Genomic DNA, 25,466 nt, shown 5'->3' with positions numbered 1-25,466 from the left:
AAATGAATGTTCAGGTTACTGAAGTTCAATAAATGGAAGCCTTTGAGAATCCAACAAATTTTTTTCTGTGGAGCTGAGCGGCACTCCAGAGCTAATTAAGCATGTCAAATGAATTAGCAACACAGTTCGCAAATCACTTATCATGTAAGTGCTGGTCTATTATTTATTGCAAAATTCAATGCATCACAAGCCATGCCTGATAAATTCCAATGATACACAACTGGTGAGTGAAAGAGCTCACATACAGGTGTTTTTTAATACGTGTGAGTGACAGAGAGACAAATCGCTACTGGTTCATAGATCCAACCAAAATCCCAAAAAAATGTTGTTTTAAAACTCGATGATGAACCAAGCAGTGGTTTATATAGAATTCGTTAAAAATAACTGTATTTGCATTGTCTGACTGAGGAACACCTAGAACATGAAGGCTTCTACCGCTTGGATCTTAACTACTATGGCTGTAATCAGGCCAACCACCAATGAAAACTGTGCAAAAATCAGACTAGCATCTTGCTGGTAACACTGTTGTTACATGACAAACAACACACTCTCAAGCGAGTATCACAAATGTCAGCTTCAAATATGTACAAGGATTTAGCACAGCATTTTGTAAGTCAGTCAAATAAGTCTGGAGTACTGAAAAAATGAGCTCAGGAATCGGCTCTTAGTCTTCAGCTGTACTTTACCATCTGCACATAGAATAAAAGTACAAATTTAACTTGGTACCTAAATCTCAAAATTTTTCCTCCCTTGGATAGCCACTTGCAGTATTAATCTCTCTGAACTGCTTTTCCTATAGTAAAGGTCAAATTACGTAAGTTTTGAGCAGCTCCAGATACTCTTATTTTGAGGGTGGGTTACTAAAAGATTAAAATTGTTGCCTTTAACTTCAACATATAACTTGAAGCTGAACTACTTCATTTGCTAGTCAAATAGCATTTTGAACAACTCTAGAGAATAAATACACCACAGAGCAGAAAATTCCTACCACTTCATAAATATCTTCTTTACAGCTAAACTATGACCTAGATAAGACACTTCATCACAGAACAGAACATTAAATCAACTGAACTGTTTTGTTAAAGCAGCAGAACAAACTTTAATTTTTTTCAGAATGGAGGGGTACCCTTATAGTGGAGATAATGACAATAGTATAAATGAAAGTACTAGGTTTTTTAATTTTGGGACTCAGGAAGGCTCCTTTCCAAATTATGGTTTTAAATTAAAGACATTTGGAGGTCTCAAGTCTTGGTCCCTTTTGGACATTCATCCAAATCCCTAAACCACCAAATATTTTACAAAAATTTGGCAGTCTCTGCACAAAAAAGCCTAGGCTCAGGACCGACCTGACTCAGAATTAGCAAATAGAGTGGGTTTATCATCCAAAAGGGGGGGCTGGGGGGAGTGGGGGCGGGAAGGGAAGGGAAGGGAAGGGAAGGGAAGGGAAGGGAAGGGAAGGGAAGGGAAGGGAAGGGAAGGGAAGGGAAGGGAAGGGAAGGGAAGGGAAGGGAAGGGAAGGGAAGGGAAGGGAAGGGAAGGGAAGGGAAGGGAAGGGAAGGGAAGGGAAGGGAAGGGAAGGGAAGGGAAGGGAAGAAACAAACACACTAGGGAAAACAGCAGAGGAAAAAAAAAATACAATGAATTCCACAAAGGATCTGTATATATCAGACATGCACTGAAATCAAGTAGATCATAGCTTTCAGTATTTCATAACTATGGTTTTGACCTGAAGGGAAAAAAAGCATTTGTATCTTCCAAAATAAGCAGGGTCCTCTATTGTTTCTACACTATTATGACTCTCAGAGTGACAGGACCCGTGATGGTAAAATTGACAATGACTTTCTTAATGTCTCTATTTATTTTGAGTGTTTCAGACTGTGCAAAGGATTTGAAATATCCAGCCACCACAGCAGGCACAACTTCACCTCTCTTTTCTCAAATAAAACTTGCTATACAATGCATGGTGAAAGACACAGCCACTGCTTATAGTGCACATCCTGGAGAAGAAAAAAGTAACCACAGTGTAAGGCAGGACTTTCCCATGCACAGTGTGTTGCTATTTCCAGTAGTGGCACCACCAGCCTTATTGGCAGGGCAGCAGTAGGAATTTCTACTTCTTCTCCAGTGCACACTCACGAGCACATTAACCTCCACCCATACTTGCTATTTGCACAATCTCAACCCCTCTTCCACATCCCAGACATTTATTCTCCTGATAAACTGGATCACAGCCCACCTCCTCTGCTCACACAAGCCCATCCACCCCAGCCAGCTCCTACCTTGCCAGAGCTGTGCTCCCCATCTCACACTTTCCTGGCTTTACTCTTCTGTCCCATGCAACAAAAGTACAGAACGCTGGTACACTGAACAATGATAATTATATCTTATGTCCCCAAATGCACTGTAGTTTTACTTTAGTGTATTTTCTCAGGCAACATAATTCAACCTTACGAAGGAGCATGCTAATGGCTCAGTTAGTCACAGAAAACCATCTGTTTGGAGGTGTTTTTCCTACCTGCTGTTCAGGCACATTTTTTTTTCCTCAGACAGCTAGAAACAGACACTGTGGACTTCTTTAAGTACTTCCCACCTTTGGTAGGTAACCACAGTACATCTGTGAATTCCTGACCAAGTGTCAGAATGAAACATGCTGTAGTGAAAAAATTAAATCATAGGAACAGAAAAGTAAGGTGAAGGGAGAGGACAGGATGATGGGAGTTACAAGAACTGCAAACAACCCTGTAGAGACAATGACAAGCGCACATATTTATTTTTACATTATTTCTATAATTTTAAGCCCAGAACTTATTTCGGATGCTTTTAAATGCTTGGAATTGAAACTAAATCATATGCTCCCAAATGTACAGTAGTTTTACTTAATTGCCTTGGTCTTGCAACATGCAACTGGAAGAGTTCAAAAACTGTGCTGATGAGGCCCTCAGTGACACAGTTCAATGGTGGTCTTGACAGTCCTGGAGTACCAGCTGGACTTGATGACCTCAAAAGTCTTTCCCAAGCTACTTGATTCTGTGATTCTAACTACTCTACAATATGGGATTTTTAAGATCAAAAGACAGAAGACTCTTATTAACCACTATAACATTAAAGGATACAATTTTAATATATTAAATTTATGCAGGCATGATACTAAGAAAAACTGTAATTTACAAAATGTTTGCTATGGACTTTGTCTGAACTCAGGAAAAAGAAAAAAAAAAGAAAAAAACCCAAAACTGACTCTGAAAACAATTAGAACTCAACTATGCCATTCAAATTGATGAATCTCACCCTCTAGTACAGTACGACAATATACCTAACCGAAGTTACAGAAAGTTACAGAAGGGCAAGTTATTTAAGAAGAAACCACAGAAGGAGAGCTTTAGACATGTCGCAAGAGTTTCTCCTGAGAGAAGTTGAGCTCCCACGGACTGTAATATGACAGCTTCTATCCTGCACTGAATGACGGCATGAAGCTGAGGCACCAGTGCGAAATGAAGGTGATAGTTAGTTTGAGGGGGAAATGTCCCGTATGACATTGTTATAGATGAAATATGAAAAAATTACATAGATGCAGATGACAACTCACTGGAAAACCGTAACGAGAGTTAACTCTCTGTGGCCAACTGACAAAATGGAGTTTCACCAGTTTCAACGCTATAGACACCTCCCTTCCTTAACTCCACATGCTGTTAGGTGTTGCCAATATTTTGATCTTGGCAAATGAAATAAAATGTCAGAAAAAAAAAATGGCATGGCCTGGGCAGAGATAAAAATGTACAACTGAGTAAAGACAGGCTGAAGGTTTTGTGCTTAGACCATTGCACTGGTACCAGATGGGGAACTGGCAACAATTCTGCATGAAATATCTGGAGTAGATCAGAACTTGAGCAATGCCATCCTGCCACAGAACAGTCAGACATCACTCTGAAAAATATAAACAACGTCATCTGGTAAATACAGGAAATAATCCTCTTCCTTTAGCTAGAGTTGGTGCAGCCTGAGCTGGAATATACCAGTTTTGGTTAGTATGCTTCAAGAAAGATGTTTTGAAGCAAGTCCATGAGACTTTTTGAGCACAACCATGAGATTCAGAAAACAGGACGTAAAAGGCTGAGAAAACAGGAGGGGGAAGGGGAGTGTCCAGGGAGAGAAGTCTACAAGGATACAAGACAGTCTTTGAAAAGGTCTCATCTCAAAGCCTGGGGAACTGTTTCAGAAGACACCGAAAAAATAAACAACTACTTCAACAGGTAGGGGAACTAACGCACTTAACCTACAACCAAGAGTAAGTATTCACTAAGGCTGCTTGCTTGTCTGTGAAAGTAACTAAACCTCTGTTCCTACCACCTCAGAACAGATCATGAAGACTAAAAGTGATTCTGCCTTAAAGAATAGAAAATATGACCTTTCAAGGTCCTTTCTAATCCTTTTCCCCCAGTCATTTTGTAGTTACAGATCTTGAGCTTGCTAGAAAATATAACAGATATAAAGACACTTGAAGTATTTCTACAGAGCCTAACACAGTATAGAGGTTTGAGTTTTCACCCTTTATTTCTAGAAACAATAAATCATGTGCCAACAGCCAGCACAAAGGTGACATTTCAAGTGTTTCACTGATCACTAAAGACTTGCCTACAGGAAGAAGTTACTACATTTAGTTTACTCTGTGGTTTCACACCGAACTAATACTTTCTAATAACTACCTCTGTGGACACAGTAAGTGTTCAGTAAATGTGAGGTAGCATTTTCCACTTTTTGTAATTTTGAAAATGTGCTGTAAATTGACACCTCTGCTTTTTGCAGTCCTTTCCTGTGTAAACATATCTTCCCCAAGTCCAAGAATCAAAACAGCTCCTTGCTTTAATTTGTCCTGTGGATTACAAACCAAGATAACTTCTGAAATTTACCTTTCCTAACTCCACATACCCGTCTCTGACTCGCATGATGCTTGTTGAAGCATTTTCTACACTTTATATGTTCATCAAAAACACATTGACCAAAAATATTCAAAAACATTGCCCAAAAGCTCTCTAGACATAAAATTTGAAAGAAGAGTGGGTTTTTTTTCCTTTGTGGCTTTGAAAACTACAGTATCATGAATTTCGTAACAGATTCTCTATTACCTCTCTTAGGCAAGAGATTTCTGAATCCTATTTCTGATAGACACAGAGAAAACTAAATGAATGTGCGAACCTCCTTAGTAAACCGGGCTGAATTACCATCCACAATTTCAGATATTAATACCCAAATTCACCGAGTTTGCAAAAACCAAGCATAAAGAACAGACTCGCTGTCTTAAGACAGTTATTAACTACTGCTTCTGGTCTGGCTGGAAATACTAAAAAAAAAAAATCAATTTGTTGCATTAAATTGCTTCCAGGCAGAGCTAGGAAGCACAGTTATTTTTAACATTTAAAAAAAGAGCAGATATATTTTCCTCATCTAGGTTTGGGTTAGATCCTGTTCAAGCTTGTAATTTTATCTACGTAAGACCACTTTCCCCTTTGTAAGGGATCCTGGTCTGTCATGAAAGGAGTCATCATTAACCACCACTGAAACTACAATTTTTTTAATAATTTTTAATGTTCAAGCTCATCCTTCAGCTACTGAGTTCCCAGGATACCACAAATGATTTTTATTTCCCATTCCTTAGTCAAGACATTTCTTATATGAACGTAATTCCCTGGTTTCTCTGTCATAGATTCCTACCCTTTTTTTTCTTTTCAACTTTATGAAAAAAAAAGGTTTCATGTCTGTTCTAAAGAAGCACGATTTGTATTTCTCAACAGAAAGTTTCAAGATCTAAAAGAGTAATTACGGCTAAATGCTACAAGATCCTTGCTATGTTCAACTTAGAATATTCAAATAGCACACTGAAAGCTTCAACAGATCTCTAGAACCTTCACAAAACTCTCCGTTTGTCCGTTTCATTGTTCACTGTACAAAAAAATGTCTCGTTTTATTAACACATTCAATTTCAAAAGGTCATGCATTCTTACCTACTATAATGCAATACAAAACTCAGTTGAATCCTGAAATTCACCTTAAGCAACATCTACTGCAGACTGAACTGCTCAAACACAAACAGAAACGACAAGGAGTATTTGTGGTGAGAATAACTACCTGACGACTAATTAAACACTTCTTTGCAGACCAGACTTTCGAGGCAGGTGAGATTCTTCTTGTTTGAACAGCACAGGTTCAGCCCAGCTCTGCAGAATCCAAATCTTGGACTGGTATCAGATACAACGATATTGTGGAAGTGTCTCTACCCCACACACTTCTGTTAATATTTCTGCATATTACATTTCCTATCTCCAACAGTATAGTCCCATGGCAATTTAAGGTGCTCTGTGCTAGGGCTGCCATATGTTCCCCCTCCAGCCCTCCAGCCTGGCCTCTTCCCCACACTAGCATTGGTGCTCCTGGGGACAGGAGGTAAGCCAATTCAGGAAGCCTAGCCAGCACTGAGTTGGCCTTTGCAGTGTTAGTTTTTGTCCAGTCAGCTCTCTGATATACAGTCTGAGTAGTTTTGCATTACTTGACAATTACACCTCAGGGCAGGCGCACCTCAAGGGAACTCTTTATAAAGAAAAATGCTTCTCCAGCAGAAATGGCAAAATGTGAAAACCAACACACATTTAGCATCGGGACAGAATTGTTACTGCCCAAAATAGAAGTGTACATGAAATTATATTGGGGATTATCTATATAAAATCTATGACATATCCTTTATTTACTTTTTTGTGCGTTTGGGTTTTTAAGAAGAGATAAAGTTTACTATACACAGAAACATTGCTGCCACATTATTAGCTCTAGCACTGGGTTTTTTCTGTAACACAATTCTGCCCTGTCATTTTTCTAAACTAGAAACAACCACAGTAAAACTATTTGTTAACTTATCACCCAGAATATGCAAAATCTTGGCAGTCTCTTTACATTGTGTGACTTCTTGCTAAAACTTTACTATGACAAAGTATGCAGAAAATGTTATACATGGTCGGAGCCTCTTAAGCTTTCAACCAGTTTTGTTTATTATTGGTTCATACAAGAAATTCACAGAACCTTTCTTAAAGTAACTCAGCTGCAGCTGTTAAGAGTCCTGGGCTGTCAATACCTTTTTTCCCCCCTTTTTTTCTCATTTTCTGATCTTGATCTATTCAGCAAAGCTTTTGATACACTCATGAAAGTCAATTTCTCTAGACAAATCTGATGAATGTTTCTAGAACTGTCCTTGGTTTTTTTCTTCCAGAGATGTCTGATTCTTCTAGTGTCAGACCTTTGTTTGTTCTACATCCAAAAGAATAAACCAGTGAGGTCCTACAACACCTTTGTTTGATCTAAGGTGGCACTGCTGTGACTCAGACCTCCTGTCTCTCAGTGTGCAGCCCTTTCTGCCAGCACTAGTGATCCCATAGACAACCGGTTTTATTGTAGCACTCTCACAGGGACCTACTGTATCGGTAACCTATTATTATTTTTTTATATACCTGTATCTTACTGGAATAGCAGGCATTGGCCAATGATGTATTAAACTGTATTAAACAGCTTGCAGTATGACATGAAATTAAGGCTGAGTATACAGAGAAACAAACAATAGTGACCAGTATGATACCACACAATTAGCCCAACTTTTAAATGAGGGATTTCTAGAGACATCACAACAAGGAAGCATGACTATTAGTTTTGCAGGCATTTATAGGAAGCTCCTGTGAAGCATGGGGAAGAAACTAGGAAAGTGTGTAACACAGTCTGACACTGCTAGCTAAAGAGAGGTTCATTAATTCTGCTGCAGAAGATGCTACTGCTGCTCCTATTCCCACCCTCTTCCCACTTGCTCAGCAAAACTCCTATCACCAAAGGCTAGCAGTTGTAAGTGAGCCAGCGCAGTAGGTGACTTCCCTGCTAAACCTCAGCTTGGTAATAACACTGCCTCCTCTGACCTACTGGCAGAGCTGTTCACATGAGAGAAACCTCTGATCCATCGAACTCAGAATCAAATGGGTTAGCTTAGACCAAGTGAACTGCATGGTTTTTCTGATGTTGGCTGAAACAGGTTACCAGATGTTCATCCACTGTTCTGACAGGAAAGTTGGAAGGTGATAACATCCCACAGGAAGGAAATGATGAGAAGTTGGAGAGAGGGAAAGAGGTAACTTCTTTTAGCAGTGCTGCTGGATACAGAATCATAGAATAGTTAGGGTTGGAAAGGACCTTAACATCATCTAGTTCCAACCCCCCTGCCATAGGCAGGGATGCCTCACACTAGACCATGTTGCCCAAGGCTCTGTCCAACCTGGGGAACACCATCAGGGATGGAGCGTTTACCACTTCCTTGGGCAACCCATTCCAGTGCCTCACCACCCTTACAGTAAAGAACTTCCTCCTTATATCCAATCTAAACTTCCTCTGTTTAAGTTTTAACCTGTTACCCCCTGTCCTATCATTACAGGCCCTAATGAAGAGTCCCTCCCCAGCATCCTTATAGCCCCCCTTCAGATAATGGAAGGCTGCTATGAGGTCTCCACACAACCTTCCCTTCTCCAGCCTAAACAGCCCCAGCTTTCTCAGCTTATCTTCATACAGGAGGTGCCCCAGACCCCTGATCATCCTCATGGCCCTCCTCTGAATTCCCAGAAGGGTACCCATCCACCCCTTAAACAATGTGTATTTGAATCAAGACACTTCAAGCCACACCTCATTTTAAGTAATATTATCAAAAGTTTTAAAAAAATAGCAATGTGACTGAATAGTTTAGGAAGAAATTAAAACTTACAGACTCCAGCAAAAAATACAGTGGGGTCTTTTACATGAGGCAGAATATCAGAAAATGACTACTTCAGTTAGATATGAAACTGAGGAACTCTACCTTCCTGAAAACTGCCATGGTAGTTTTACATGTCAAACGTATCAAGCTTAAAATACCACTAGTATGACAGCAAGCAACCTGGCCATATGCAACAGAAAAACTACAATAGTTACAGCATGTTAAGGCCTTTAGAAGTGAGAGATTAATATCTTACCAACAGAAAAGTACTTAAGAAGTAGTTTTAAGATCTTCCTGTGAAACACAACTGAAATACCTCAGCTGTGCTCTGGGTTAACCTGCTCCTAAGATTTTCCTGTGCCGGTTATCTCTGCTGCTGAACTCTACTCTTAAAAAAAAACCCTTTTGTGCCTCACATACAAGTCAGAGGTATGAAATCTCCCTATTCTGTTGTAACAGGGAGGAAAGAAAGCTCCTTCACTTCCGCAAGAGCCTGCTAGTCTCATTAGTTTGCATCGGGTAGAGTTTTGTGATTCCTCTTTCAGACTTACTTTTGTTTACAGTTCATGATATAGAAGAGAGCGTTTCTGACTAGTATAAGGCAAATTTATTCTTTATAACCATAGGTTTTTACACTTTTTACAAAAGAAACGGGGATAAAAATCTTCCTGTCTTTTCCTGCAAGTTATCTGTCCCCTATATACCCTATAACTGAGTATGTGACTGCCTTATTACTTTGATGAGGAATTAGTCCATTGATAGGTTGATTTATGATTCAACTAGACAGTTGTGTATGTTGTTTTGAAACATAAGACAATTTTGGGAGAACTCAAACAGAATTTATTGTTTCTGTATACCACCAGTCAAGTCATTTTATTTATATACACAATACCACTGAAAAATGTTAAGGAATTAAACTACCAAAAGCAAGGAAAATAATTTCTAGAAGCCACTTCATCTTAAAATAATACTTACCAGATGAACAGCTAAAATGAACAGCTAGAGCAGTGTTGATGAAGAGAAGGGCAATGACCTGGAGTTACAGAATTAAATGTCTATGCTGCTTATGTAAAAGAAAGCGTCCAAACAGTGAAGTTAGAATTAGCTCAGTAGGGGTTTCATAGATATGACAATATACCTACCAGTATTTTTCATTCAAAAAAGCACACTGAACATGTGTTTTCACAAGTTCACATTTGAAGTGGAAGTATGAATCTGACAGGTTTTTAGATGCGTATCTTCCATGTGAAACTGATGAAGAGCTTTGTGACAAAATGCCTACAGGGATCCAATCTAATTTCCTGATTCGACTACTCACAGTTTAAAGCTAGACACTGACCAAACTGGGGTCTGGAACAGTTCCAAATTGATTAACTTTGCTGTTCCTGCAAGTAGTATCCTCACGAAACTTTTTCCTGTTGCTCCAGCACTACTGACAGTGGAAGAAGAAAACGTCTTATCTTTCTTTGCTGTTCTAACTCTCTCTTCACCTCTGCCCATGTAGCCTTTCACTTCTGCAGAATCCTTTTTCCCTATGATTACTTTCCAGCAGAGTCAGCTTACTGATTTAACTAAATAAATAAAGAGCTTCAGCTGCCCATGAAACTGCACCCTCACAACCACACAACCTTGAGGCTGTCAGTCAGCTCTGCTCTGGACTCAGAGGTACTACGTACGTAAGACCATCCTCATTCTTCAAATACCTTCTACTCAATCAGTAACATTGTGAAATCTTTCCTCTTCCATAAGCTATTGTATACCACGCTTCTTGACCATCATAGACAGGCATGCATTGGGGCAGTTTATATACGAAAACTAGAACGCATCAACATAAAAAAAGATAATTCAACCAGCAGACAGCAGTAACGTCCCTTTGTTTCATGAAGCAAGGAACACAGGGAACACTGCTACATGATATATGTGCACAACAGCTCATGCAGATACACAGGAACTGATAATAAACCAGAGCAGAAGCATGGAACTGTCTATAGGACATCCAAATTCCATCTTCAACATGATTCACAAACTGCTCTATATTACTGCTACCACCTTGTGAGCTAGCTAAGTCTAAGGTAGGTGGAATACATCTACTTACCCCCATCACAGTAAATGCACCATGGATGAAATATATTTCTACTGTGATTTCTTGTTTTCACTGAAATTACAGTACAGATTTATTGGTTTTCTTCAGTGAAAACTTTCACCGACTGCTGGTTAAAAGACAAAGTCATACTCCGTAGCCAAGGGATCACCCTGACTTCTTGAAAAGCACCTTTTGCTGCCACCACAAAAGTCACGTAGAGCCATTTTTAGTTTAAAAAAGGATCATTGGCCAGCATCATTTGGAAAAGAAACTGGAAATCCTTCCCCAAACTATCTGCAGAGGACAAACAGATGTGAAGAGAAAAACACTGGTTGTGAGTCAAGTCTGTGGAGAACATCAGAAAAACCACCTAGTGGGATGTTTGCAAATTAATATTAGTGCACAGCAAAGGCTTGGAAAAAGTAAATGCAAAAAGCTGGTAAGGGACATTTCACTGCAAACTACTTACATGTTTAGACAAAACCAAGAGGAAAGACAATAATTTGTTTGTCCTGAGTGGTTACTAGCAATGCTGCAGCAGTCTGCAGTATGAGTAACAATTAAAAGCAGGATTAACAAACACTGCATCCTCTTTCAATGCAGCAAAATGCTGTCATTCCCTTTCTTTGAAGCTTTAACTACTTTGTAGTCACTGGATTAGAAGACTTGAGGACTTGCATACTTTCCAGACATGCTGAGCCTAATGACAACTTCCTTTACAAAGCAACAGCCTCACAATGAATAAACAAACTTAAATAGCAAACCATTCTTTGCACAGAGAACATAGTGACAGATGCTATAAATTAGATGGAATAATGTAAGTAGCATTTCTTCCCTCTGAGCAATGGCGCAACACAGCACAGAACCTCTATAGAAAGATTTATGTATGAAAGCCAAAGGAAGTTGGCTTAATATATTTTCCTTGCCTGCAATGTTCAAAATAACATGAGAGGCTCTTTAAAATAAATTCTCTCAATCAAAAGTATGATTAAAAACCTCAGACGCTGACTGCTTCTAGCTGACATTTTTATTGAATGTAAAATGTGAATTTAAGACTTGGAGGAAAAACCATGAAGAGGACTCTACAAGTAGTCTTCTATATATAAGATTCTTGTAGTTATCAAACAGAACTCCGTATTTATTACAATTTTTTCCTTTTATATTTCATTCTCATTGGTTAGTGGGCCAAGACTGTGAGTTTTCTAATTAGTGGTCACATACATTTCCATGCCAATGACAGTTCTGAAAGCTATTCACACCTTACACGAAGTGCTGTAAGTTTAGAAAAAAGATCATCCTTCCTGCAAACAACTGGAAGCTCACAAAACAGGATTAATTTGCCTCATCTGTCAACTGGTCCTTTTCTTCCCACATCTTGCATTTCTATGCTGTTTACAGCAGAAAAGAGATTAAGGAGAAAACTGCAATTCCATTACAAATGCTTAACATAATCAAGACACTCAAGGGGAAAAAACATTCAGTGGCAACCCTTGACCCAGTATAAACTTTACCACTGAACTACTTAACGATTTAATTAAGTGATAAAAAAGGTTTGATTAAGGCTTGACCTAAAAATAGTTAATGTAGTCAACATTATTTATTAAAAGCTATGCGAAGACTTCTTTAATTCAAAGCTGTATCGACTTTTACCAGGTGGCCTATGTACAATTTCCAGAGCTGAATCGCATTTATTAAAGTCAGGAAGGAGCTATAGCTAAATCTCACACAACTTTAAAGGTTCAAGCTTTTACAACTTTCAGTAGTTAGGTATTCAAAGGCATTCAAAAGTAATCGGTGCTTCTATTTTTTCCTTCACTAACGTTGTACTCTAAGATATTCGGGGTTGGGCTGGGATTTTTGGTTGGTTGGTTGTTTTTTTGGTGGTTTGCTGTTTTTTTTCAGTTCATAAAACTAGGTGAAGGTTTAGAAACGTCAGGGCTTGCAGAGTCATGGCACAGCGTTACCATTATGTTTTCATTCCCAAACACTATGTTGACAGCATTTCTTTCTTTCTTTTTTACGCAATGCTCCGCATACTTTGCAAGTCACGTGAGTATTAACTTCAGGTTGATTAAACGTCCTTTCCTATTTAATAGTAAGGCGACAAAACTCTGCAAGTATACAGTGCATCACCGGCAAGCGACCACCCCTATATTCTGTTGCCTCTCCTTTGATCGTATTGTAAAGTGAACACTGAAAAGGCCGAAATAACATTCTCAAAAATAAACCTTTAAATGTCATGTAGCTTAACAAAGACTCTGTTTACCATTAAGCAAATCTAATTTAACAGAAGAATACCGTTTAACAATAGAAGTACACAACTATTTATTGCTGTGATTATGGGCTCTCGACCACTGTGCTGCACATTCAGCGAAGAAAATGGAGTCTCCAGCTTCATGCCTACCGAAGTATAGCGAACCCACGCTTTCTACAGGTGGCTGAGACGATTATCACAAGCCCGTCTACGAAGCAGCATTAAAAAAAATAATCCCCAAATCCGCTTTTACTGGTGGTTTGTGATGTTACACCGCCTCCGAGCAGGCTGCGCGCCCTCGCCGCAGTTGAAATGCCTCCTGATGACATACGCAGGCAGGGAGAGCCGCAGCATTGCTCACAAAGGCAGGCGGAGATGCGAACAGCCCCGCTCACAGCCGGAGCCGTCGAGAGCCGTTTTGGCCGGTCGCTGGTGGCCGGGAGCCCGTCCCCCGCCGGGAAGCCGCGGGGAGACTCGGGGGATTGAGGAGCAGAAAAAGGCTGGCAGTGGCAGATGCACAAGCGTCGCTGTTCACGGGCTGCAGGGGGCCAAGGGAAGGAATGGAAGAAGCGCCGGGACACCCTGCCCGCCTCCCTCCCGCTGCGCATGAAAACAGATCCAGCTGCCGCAGAAAGAGGGCAGAAAGCGCAGACTGGGACAGAAAGTCCGGCACCTCCGCTTACACCCCGCAGAGGACGGGCTATCACCCCCCTGTGGCCCCGGGAGGAGCCGCTGCCTTCTATCACAGCCCCCCCTGAACTCCCCCCCTCCCGCCCGGGAGACCCCCGGGACCCCGCAGGAGGGCAGGGCGGCGTGGCAGGCTCTTCAAAGGGAGCAATAAAGGCACTAGGAAAAACAAACGCGACGGGAACTGACCCCGAATCCGCGAGCTCAAACACGCTCCCCTCCTGCTCTCCCCCCGGAAAACCCCCAGACCTCTCTTTACCTTTCTGCTGACCCTCTTCCTTCACGGTAATGCAACAAATGGCAAGACCTAGGACCCCGGAGCTGAATAACAGGAAATATAGGCATCTGTCACCTCCCGGGGAGAGGTAAATGGATTAGAGAAAGCAACAAAGGGAAGAAAAGCCCTTTCAAACGTGCAATTGATTAACAGATCCCCTCTAATCTGCAGCATCACTGTTTTTCCTTAAAGCCATCATCGGTCTCCTCCAGCACGCTGGTGCAATTAACTTAAAGCAATGAACGGCGGGGGTTGGGGGAGAGGCGTTGCGCGCCCGGCGACCCCCGCTCCGCCCGGCCCGGTGGGGACGGTGCGGCAACGGTCACAAACCTGGCGCAGAAACGGTGCCGCCGGGCATCTCCTCCCTGGGTCCCTGTGCAAAGCGCCCTGGGAAGGAGTTTGCGAGCAAAGTTTATCTGCTGCAGAGGGGGAGACGGCAATTTTCCCGAGAATGGTTTCAGGGAAGATCAAATCCGCCAGCCAGTACCTCCCTGGCGCATTTCACATCCCAGAGAACGAACACGTTAAACCTCCCCTTTTCTGCTCTGAAGGCACCACATATCTGAGGCGTACGCGGGGAAGGGGGAGGGGGGAAGAAGAAAAACAAAACAGTTTTATGCGGGCTCTTTTACAGGAACTGTAACTCTTACACCATCGCGGCTTTCCAACCCCAAGCGCTCCCCAAGGTCCCTGTAAATCCCGGCGCTCGCCTCGGAGATGCCGGACAAACTGGCAACTGTTCAGCAGCGGCACCGCCGCTGTCACGGCGCAAGGTCAGATGTTAATAAGGACAGCTAATTCAGCCCTAAAAACAATTGTGGAGCTCAGTGAACTGAGTCCTAGAGTTTCCTGAGCCCAGACGCTGACCTCCTCAGCGCCCGAGGGTCGGCCAGGTACCCAGAGGAAGTGGGACCCTCTAAAGCTCAAAAACACACACACGGAGACCCTGCGAGCCTCTACCAGTTGCAGGCACCGCGGCTGCCCCCTCGCCCACTCGACTTTTATGCACAAACCCCTGCTTCCTCCTGGTTCCCGCTGAGATTCTGGCAACACTCAACGACCCAAATAATAACACATTATTATAACCACTCCGAGGGGAGGACGGGAGGGCGGGCGGAGTGAGGGAGGAGGCTCCACTCACTGCTACCCACCCTCGGCAACAACAAAACCTCCAACTTTTCCTTTGTTTCCTCCTTCTTCCCCCCCCCCCCCCCCCCCTCCCCCGGGTCGCTAACAACCAGCCTCAGTGCGCGGAACCAGCCGAAGAGAGGCACGGAGCTCCCGCCGCCCGAGCTGGGCAGCGTACCGAAATGCGGCAGGGGTAAAAAGTTTTGGCGAACCCTGCTCAGCACAGCCACCGCTGCCCTCGCCCCCTGCCAGCCCCCGCCCCCTCGTAAAATCAGAAAAAGAGGAAAAAAACGCAACATCAGGTTTCCATTTTGCCAAAAAAACCCAAAACAAAACCTCAACAAACAAACCCAAAGGGGGCGGGGGGGAGAGAAAGTAAAGAAAGGACGAGGAAAGGAGTAAAAGAAGGGATAAAGAAAGGAAGAAAAGAAAGAGTGAGTAACCAGCGCGTCAACTAGCAACAGGGGATGCTCGCGGCTCCGCCGATCCCAAACGGTCAGGCGCAACTTCCTCAGACCAGGCGCGCCGTCCCCGCGGCACGCACACCCGTTCGCGACGAGCAGCAGCATCCTCCCTCCGCCGGTCCCGCTCCCTACCTGCCGCACGGAGTCGGAGGAGCGCGGCGGCCGCCAGCAGAGCCAGGAGTTGTCCCGCCGCGGGGACCATGCTGCCCCGCCGGCCGCTGCGGCAGAGAGCGCCGGGGTCGCAGTACTTGCTGGCCGAGCGGGGTCCGCTGCCGGTGCCGCTGCCGGGGGCGGGGGGCTCGGCGCTCACACAAGGTTCCCCTCGGCACCGCCGCCCAGGCCCTGCGCTCCTGCTAACGGACTGTCCTCGACTGGGGGCGGAGGAAGCCGCGCTCCTTTCCCCTCCTCCTCCTTCTCCTCCTCCTCTTTCCCCAGCATCCCAACGTCACCCGGGACAAATCCGACACAGGGGAGGGGAGCGGCGCCGCGCCGAGGGGCGGACGGGACAGGGACAGCCTGTGCGCGCCGGCACCCTCTGCCGGGGGCTGCCCCGCCTCTGGCTCTGGACCCGGCGCGGGCGGTCGACACCCGTCGCTGCCTCTGCACAGGGGTAATGCAGCCTCGGCAACGCCCAAGAGCCAGCAGGGCTTTGGCCCCCTCCAAAGGGCGAGTCCTGTCCCCAAAAACTTCAGGAAACCTCAAGCTTCCTCAGAAGAATCCCCAGTAAAACAACCAAGAAGCGGGCGGTTGGGCACATCTGCTGCTTCTCCCATGTGCCTCCTTCCTCGTCGCTGCACAACCGACGCCTTTTTGCACCCACACAGCACTGCTTGATTGAGAACAGTTACTCCTGCCCCAGAAACGTCCAGGGGTGCCAGCCCCCCTCCACCTACTCAAGAGGCAAGAACCTCTTGACCGCATCTTTCTCTGCCGGCTCTACCAGTTCTCTCTCGCCGGGATATCAGAAGCAAACTTTATTGGCTATCTTTAACGGGCAGAAAAGTATTCTGCTCCCAGGAAAGCTTCAAAACCTTCCAAGGTCATATACTACCAGAAATAAGGGCACTCTGATCACAGTTTCAACATGCTTTTCAAAATCCTTTTAAGGTTTTTAGTTGTGTTTTTTTTCAGTTCAAAGAAGTCCATACTTTAAGATTATGCAGAACTGTGAGCAGGAGTCTGTTAACTATGTCGTACAAACTCCAAAAACACAGTAGCCCACGAATATTTGCTATATTTTTAAACTTTAATGGCAACTTTAAACAGATGCTTTCTCTATAAATACAATTTTCCTATTGTTCTAGACTCCATTTATAAAGTGCTGAGTAATGAATACATACAGATGCCTTTAAGTTCTTCCCCAAATTATGCTCTAAATTCGCAACTTCTTCAGTGAAATTCATTTTCCATTAAACTTCAAACAAAAGCAAACAGGACAATGTATTTCTTCTTCCTGCTTTCACACCCTGCCTCTTTCCTTTGAGGTCTCCAGTTCCATCTTGAAAATTCTTCTGGCACCTAAGAATGACAAAGGGAGGTCCTGATCCCTCTTTGGCAGGAATGTAGGACTGACTGAGTTCAGTCCTTTGCCATCACAACAACACATTTTATAATCCCTTTCATAAACATATGAAACCTAATGTAAAAGTAAGGAGGATCTTTTTTTTATAGGCTCCACTCTTAAGGCTGCTCCAGGCCTCACCTCTTTGATGGCTAGAAATCTTTATTTCCAGCCTATGTGTAGTCATGACTAGTTTATACTTCTTATATCTTATGCCTCTAATATCCTTTTAGATACATAGCTTCCCACTTTCCCTCTTTATGGTATGAAATAACCAGAATCACACCTCAACCTTTATTCTGTTACACTAAATAAGCCTAAATTTTTAAATTTCCCATGAAATTGTAAGTCCTACACTCCCTGATCATCCTGATCTTTTCCTTTTCCCCTGCCATTCTGCCTATCCTCTATCCCTTCATATTTTTGTGAGCCTGATTTAATCTCTCTGAAAACGGGTGGCTCGACCTCAGCATAAGATTAAAAATGCTTTTTTTTTCTACCAGATCACTTCTAATTTCCTTTCTGTGATGAGAGGACCAATATATCCTGACAGTTACACCTTTCCAGTTACAGATATTCTGTGATGTGTTGGAAAATCTACATCCTCTCTTTATTGTTTGCAGTGTGTGCCTAACTGCAGAGAACTGCATCAAATTTCTACATGTCTAGGTTCAGGACCTCCACCCCACCCATTTTTGGTTGGGTTTTTTTGGTTTCTTTTTTGTGTCAAGTTATCAAGACCAGTTCTTTCTGTAAGGTATCGTGCTCCATCTTCTATCAAGAATACCTCTTGCTTCTGTATCAGAGAACGAATTTTGGTTGCACATTCCTACTCATCCTAAGGCTTTTGTGAACGTATTAAGTCTATCAATAGGGAAGAGCATTCGTCTACCTAATATTTTGCTATTCAGAATTTCTCATTTTTCTCTCTCCTGCCATCTCATCATCCTCCTTACAGTTTATCAAAGAATCCCCATAAGCTCCATCTTAACCCATAACTTCCCATATGGAGGTATATAAAACATTCAACTCAAGTCCAGATGAATGAGATCTAGTATGTCCTTTGTTTTGAAAATCACTGAAAAGAAGCTATTAATGTCACCTCACATGGTATCTTCTTCATAAATAAGTTTTATTCTACAAACTGTCACAATACTTTTTTCTTCCAAACTCTGTTCCAGAGCTTTGTAAATTTCTGAGGCCAATCTGATAGATATGTAGGTATCTGGACAACTTTTTCTCACTCTTCATAAATATCATCTACAGATCTGAACAAAGCCTTAATCTCCGGGGAAGTGGGCAAGATCACATAACCATATAACGTGTTACAGGAAGCATATGCAGCCCATGACCTGTGAATAATGAAAAGACTACGCAGTCTTCTGCTGCTCTCCAGAATGAAGCTGTTACTTGCCAGTGGCTGTAAGTAGCCAGTGTGCTTATTACTTTCCAGTTACACAACATTGTACCTCCTTCAGTAGATTACATGGGAGGGTGAGGAGAGGAAAGATTAAAAAATATTAACTAGGCCCCCAGTTTAATGCCTTCCTTCTCCTTTCCCCCATTTTTATTATATTCCACGATTCTGGCAATATCTGCTGTTCAGTTGTGATGGTAAGCACAATATTTATTAGGTGATACGATTAATCTTCTGATGCAAGGTAACAGATGAACTTGGTGCTAAAAAGTGTGCCCAAAAAACTAAACCAGAGACAGTCCTGTGACTTTTACAACAAAATTTAAGTAGTTAAATCCCAGAGCAGTTAGCTGCCTAAAACCTTAAAAGCTCCAAGTCTGTGTTCCTCTGGAGCTTATGGTTGTTCAGATGATTTTTTTTACCTCTTAAACATAATAGGGAATAAAACTGCTTGTGTAAACTAGTCTAAATTTGCATAATTCTCCCCAAAAATAATATTTTGGTTTTTTCCTCTGATGCTCCCAAAAAATCTCACAAAATATCTAAAATATGGATCCAAAGTTTTTTTTTTTTTTTTTTTTGCATTTGGGAATAAATTAGACTTTGATAGAAGCTTCAGTTTTGAATTATTTTTCTGACTTAGCAGGGGAAACTCGTTATGTTATGAAGGTTAAATGACCAGACAAAGGTTAGCAATTGAAAATTAAGTCACCTTCATAGCCAAAAATTACTTTTTTCATTGACAACAAAACCGACCGCTTCATATTTTACACTTGCAGGATAATCACTTGGCAGGACCAAGGTGACGTCACTACAGCAAAGAAACCACAGAAAAAATTCTTGCTCTGTATCACAGAAAAAGTATGTACAGCAGGCAAAGAAGTACGGACAACTGCACATTTCCTCCGAGTTGGTTCACCCTGCCCCTGTAAGCTGTTAGAGTGCTCGCTTGTGTTCTGCAGCATATGGTCCCAAACTGTTTTGTCACTTTCTGACAAAGAAAAAGCTGTGCGTGTATTTGTTTGCATGACCATATGGTACATGCCTGATAGGAGTAGTTGAGAGCAACGGGCAAAGCTGGAATTCAGCCTGAACTTGCTTGGAATCCCTGCCAGAATTTGGCTGGATTCCCTTTGCAATGTGTGTTTGCTTTCATAATAAACATAACACAAGTAACTTTAAAGAAAATATAAGATTACATGTGATCCAAAGTCTTAGTGTTCCTATAACCATTCTACAAGCTTAGATAAGTTTTAATCGGTGTACTATTTTTATTAAAAAAAAAAAATTCCACACCTGATCTTTGTATTCCAGTGATGAAAGCAGCACAGAAAACGTTATTGCAAATGTTACACGCACGCCTAACATTTGCAGGATCAGCGCTTGGGCTCTCTTCTACGATGGTAAAGTACATCCCATAGAATTCTGCTATAGGCCAAAACAGAAAGAAAGACAGAAAGAAAGAAAGAAAGACAGAAAGAAGGAAGGAAGGGAAGGAAGGAAGGAAAGAAGGAGGGAGGGAAGGAGGGGAGGAAGGGAGGAAAGAAGGAAGGAAGGAAGGGAGGAAGGGAAGGAGGAAGGGAGGAGAGAAAGATAAATAAATAAATAAATAGGCATCTAAAATAGTGCTCAGACAGGCTACAGACATCCAAGTCCAAATTTCTAACCCAAAAATGTACCTATTTAATTTTAAATGTCTCATTAGCTGTCTCCTGTTTGGTGTGAACATTCTGTGCGCATCCAGACATCTCTTCAACTCCAGAGCTGCCCCAGCCATACCAACTGAATGCCTTGTTCCACTGAGGTCCAGGAACTTTCCTGGTGCAATGCTTGAGGCTTATGACAATCTGTGTGTGATTTTGACCACCCAAACAGTTTTAGCCATTGTCTTCTGAAGAGCACAGCTTGGAAGGAAACTGTGGTAATGGTACTCAGTGTTATGCATTGGTCCAGCAAACACCAGCCTAGCATATGAAGAGCTGAGCTCTTCACTTTTCTCAGCACCTAGGCCCCAACTTGGCCACAAGACAGAAGAGCAGGATACACACTACTTCTTGCTGAAGCTGTGCCATTGTACGTAAACAAATGTGAGTCTTGGAATGGAAGTGAGAAGGCACAGTGGGAAGCCCAGCTGTGTGTTTCAGACACTGAGCAAAGTATAGGAAGTCTGTGAGACAGGTCACCCTAAATAACTGGTGTTACAGTTAATAAATCATTGAATGAAACAAAAATAGTTTGGAGCAGCCACTCAAGGAGCTGCATGTTTTCAGTCTACCTGCACACTTCTGCACGTTTCTTTTTTTAATTAAAATTGTAATTATTAAAATAAATAAATTAAAGAAAAAAAACCCAAACCAGAAAAAAAAAACCCACACCAAAACCAAGTTAAAACCACTCCTTTTCTCGAAGCAAAATAGTATCAGGTTTAAATATATATGATAGTGTGATACATGTGTGTATATTAAAATGGCCAGAACTAAATATTTTGAAAGAAGTATTTTAACTGTGGAAGGTAAAGGACTCATCTCCCTTCCTGCTTTCATTTCCAGTTCTACACATACAAACATACCAAGCAGTATTGACACACAAGCCAGCCCACTACAGAATAAACAGATAAGACAAATACTCACATCAACAATACTCTTTGTAAAAGAGGATCACCAAGGGTATTTCTTATTCTTAGAACCACAGGAAACAGTAAACAAAGCTTTTTGATTTATTCATTAAGTTTGGATGCAGGCAGCACTCACAAAAACAGAGCAGATTCCACTAACTTCTTAAATCATACTCACCTGATGGTCTGAACAGCATGCAGTGTCTTCAGGCTGATGCCTTCTCAATCCTCTCAGTCATAAAAACTGAAAGGAGGAGAAAGCTGCATCTCTCTCTCTCTCTCTAGTAGAGCAGGTAAAACAGTTAGAGAACAACCTACTGAGGATCAGAATCTGAATAGGGAATGGGATTTAGTTTTCCATTATGCAAATTAAACAAAACCATGAACCTCTGAATTAATTTATGTTAGAGCTCAACTAATCCTTGAAAATGTTAAGATTACACTAAAGAGTGATCTTGGCATTTAGTCCCTCATACTCCAAAAAAAAAAAAAAACTGAAGTTCTTCTTTCATGCAGTTTTCATTCTTGCTTGCTTTTAGTTGTACTGAAATACTTACGTGTATTTTAGTTATGTCAGCCATCGCCATGGCACTAGAATGCTACACTTTTGTAAATACCAACTAAAATTGTAAATATCTGTTTTATGTAGACTTCAAAACAAGTTCTAGCTGCCAAGATGGAGTACTGACATTTGGTGTATTTCAAAGTAAAAAACGGGTGTCTGTATGCCCTTAAAAGCCTAAATTACTTGACAAGTTCATAGAGAACTATAAATCCATTACCTAAGCTCTCAGTACTATGATATTTATTCAGTACTATGATGTTAAGTTCTGTAGTTTACAAGGCAACACCTCAGAGAGGAAGACACAACAATGCCAAGGTATCTAGACACCAGAAAATGATACACTATGAGGGGTAAAAATGCAGTTCAATTTCAAAATGCATCAGATCTTTGCAAGTCACCACAAAACTAGATAGTGTTTTATTTTGAAAGGTCATCATCTGGACATGAAGGTGTCAAATGCTGAACTGAAACAAGAGGTTAGAAGTCAGCATCCAAACGGTATTGCCTACTGAGAATGCTCTTTTGAGAACCTTGATGTTCATGTCAGTGTCTAAAAGACAGTTGTGGAGGAAGTTTGGAGAGGAGAAAGAAGAAAAGGTAGGGTTTTTTTTTGGTTTGGTGTGGTTTGGGTTGGGGTTTGGTTTTTTCTTGGTTGTTGTTTTGGTGGGGTTTTGTTGTTGTTTGGATATTTTTTTTTATTTTTTTTTTTTTTTAGGTAGCCTTACCTGGAGGACAGGCAGTCCTCAGCTTCGGCACATGATTGTTCAGGGCCAGAAACAGGAATCAGAAGTTCCCAAGAGCACTGAGGAGTACTCCAGATGGTATACATTTCATTACAAGCTTGTCAAAAGTGCAAAGAATGCCTTGGATTTGGAGAATTAAAATATATATGTGTATATATATATATATATACTTGAGAAAGAGGTAAAATCTGGGAGAAAAATAGCAGCAGTCAGCACAACCTATTATTTCTTATGCCACATATATGAACTTTCTTGCAACTCCTCTTTGTAGTCACAAAGCAGCCCACAAGCAAACTCCGTCCAGCAGAGACAGGCTAAACACATTGTAGTCCTACACTATGGATCAGCCATGTGGTAAAATGAAATTCCTCTCCTGTCTTCTCCCCCAAAACCTGGGGGTTCATATGGCATACACACAGAAGGGAGCAAGAGTAACAATGGAAAGAACTTCAAAGACAACACACAAACAGTAATGAGAACATGAATACAGCTAAAATCCATTTGGTGCTGCTGTTTTCTGTGGCATGGAGCAGATGAGTGCTGTTGGCTCTCAGCATACATTTCCCAGTGTTTCCCTTTCGTCTACAACACTGAGAAAGACAGTCTGCCCCATTTTCCCGTTCTCTCACCCACAGTGTGAACTTTAAAACATATGAAAACAAAATTCGATGTATTAATGAAAAGGATACCATAAGCTAATGTATTCTACGGCATTCACAGGCCATTGTGTTTAAAGAATGGGAGTGTGACATAGACTCGCATAGATGTACATGATGGAATAAAACTGCTTAACACACACACATAATGAGTCAATAGTATAGAAAAACAGAGACTTCATACTGTCAAGATGGAGCACTGACGTCTGATGGTTTTCAAAGTAAAAAAAACCCAACTTTGATGACATTGGATTCTACTTTCGAAACATTTAAATACTGTACAAAATCTTTTCTCCCAGAAAGATCTGCAAGGCAAATCAGCTAGAAAAAAAACCTGGGTCCCCAACTCCACGTGGATCAATGAAGTTCTCTTCTGTTATAGAAACATAGTGCTAACAACTAAGATTATTTAAAATATACTGCACTTTGTCTGAATTGGTTATTAAATGGTTTTGATCCTGGAGTGCTACCACCTATTATGCAGTATTTTCTACAGTTTTTGTTTCAGCTTTTCTCTGTCTGTGCACCAGTCCCATAAACATAGGTAAGTGAGGTACTGCTGTTCACTAGGAGATGCTCTCTACTTCTTCTCACTCCTTTTACTGGACTTCGAACAATCCAAAGTTATTCACTACACAACTACAAAAAGAAGCCAGCACCTTTTTTTGTCCCTCTTCTAGAACTTTCTTGGTTTTATTGAAGTGGATTTTAAAACATTATCCTGCCTTTTCTGCCCAGCTGTGTTCTTTACCTTCTACCAGTAGAAAAACCTTATGTAAATATATTTTTCCTTCAAGATCTTATTATCATGCCCTTTACATTTTATGTCTTTCATTCACAAAAGAAACAAGAAGATTGGAGACTAGCAATAATTAGAAAAGTTATTCATGTTTTGTCTTAGGTTTAAATTGCAAACTCAGTCTGATCTGCCAAGGGAGATAGGTAATTGCCTCAGCCTAGGGGCAGATTAGATAACTCTCCTGAATGAAAAGATCTATCTCTGTATACAACACAGAAGAAAACGGAAGGAAGGCAAGTAAGTTGTTTCACCTTTTATGAAGGAAACAATGTTTTCGTACCTGGTCAGCTGCGCAATTAGATTTCTGCCTAATCTGAGGCTCCACATAGAGGGATCAAGTGCCCTTTGTCTGGCATCAGCCAGCATTCCCCACTTTGAGCAAAGAGGAGAGGATGAATTATCAGATCAGTCATTACTGTTGTCCCAAAACAGCTGTGATTTGACCAAGATAAAGCAGGAGAGAAAACTTACTTTGATTCTTATGTTGTTCAGAAATTGCTGAGCCACAGGTTTTGATAGAGGTTTATCTCACTTCCATAAAAAACAGCTGCTGTGTTGCACAAGCATCTACTTGCCTTAGTAAATGTCTTAAATGAACGCTTCTTGGTATCTTTCTTTCCCAATCAACCATAACAGCAGCAGCAGTCAACGTCTCACAACAAATCTGTAATTAAATTAAGTAACGCAGTTAAATTAGACTCAGATGCTCTAAGCTATTGCACAGACTTGATATCTCCAAGATACCAGTGTCATTTTTGCAGAGAAGTTCATCTAAGAAGCCTCAGCATGTGCCAGTTTCTGCCTTGTGCAACAGCTAATATTACACAATGCTGGCCCTGCAAAACTCAGACCCTGAGCACAACTGTCCTCTGTCCAGTTCTCGGCAAGTACACAGCAGCATGGGAATTAACCCAGCTAAGAAAAATAAGAAGCGGAGAAATGGGACAGTTCATTTCCAACTCTGAGTTGAAGCCCTCTGGGAGCATTAACGGTAAATGAGGAAAGTCCAAACAGCCCTTTTTCTCGTGCCTGTAAGTTGTGGATAATAGGGAAAGCAAAGACAATGGAAGATAATATCATTTCTCTTTGTGGTTAGTTCTGAAGTACTCAGTATTTAATAGCAATTAAATCAGACAAGAAGACATAGACTGATTTGGCAGAAAAGCTGCTGGTAAGTCTGTAACATAAAACATATGAAGGTGGTCTACTTAAACTTTGCATTTCTGCATTTGCATAGCTTTAAACTTTTAGTTCAGCAGGAAGGGAGAAAAGACCTCAGAGACAACTGTACTTTTGAAAGGGTAGGAAAAAAAAATCAGGAGACATTCGTTAAACAGTGACTTAAAGTATTTATTGGGCCGCTCACACTGAAACTATATGGAGTAAACTGCTTCTGAGCCACGCATGCCACTAGGAATAAAAACAACAAAGTAAATACATCTGGGTGGAAG

At 41.6% G+C, this 25,466-nt stretch overlaps 1 protein-coding gene across 1 annotated transcript in view; it reads right to left on the bottom strand.

Moving 5' to 3' along the window:
* Nucleotides 1-16,016, bottom strand: part of ROR2 (receptor tyrosine kinase like orphan receptor 2) — a 154,373-nt gene extending 138,357 nt beyond the window's left edge. The window contains exon 1 of the mRNA XM_065663083.1: nt 15,793-16,016. Within this exon, the coding sequence (XP_065519155.1) occupies nt 15,793-15,862 (70 nt within the window). The 5' untranslated portion in view covers nt 15,863-16,016. The remainder of the gene's footprint in view (nt 1-15,792) is intronic.
* Between the last annotated feature and the right edge of the window lie 9,450 nt (nt 16,017-25,466).

This window comes from Lathamus discolor, chromosome Z, assembly GCF_037157495.1.
Source record: "Lathamus discolor isolate bLatDis1 chromosome Z, bLatDis1.hap1, whole genome shotgun sequence".
Taxonomy (NCBI): Eukaryota; Metazoa; Chordata; class Aves; order Psittaciformes; family Psittacidae; genus Lathamus; species Lathamus discolor.
Note: the sequence above shows the minus strand (reverse complement) of the source record. Positions and strands in the feature narration are given on the sequence as shown.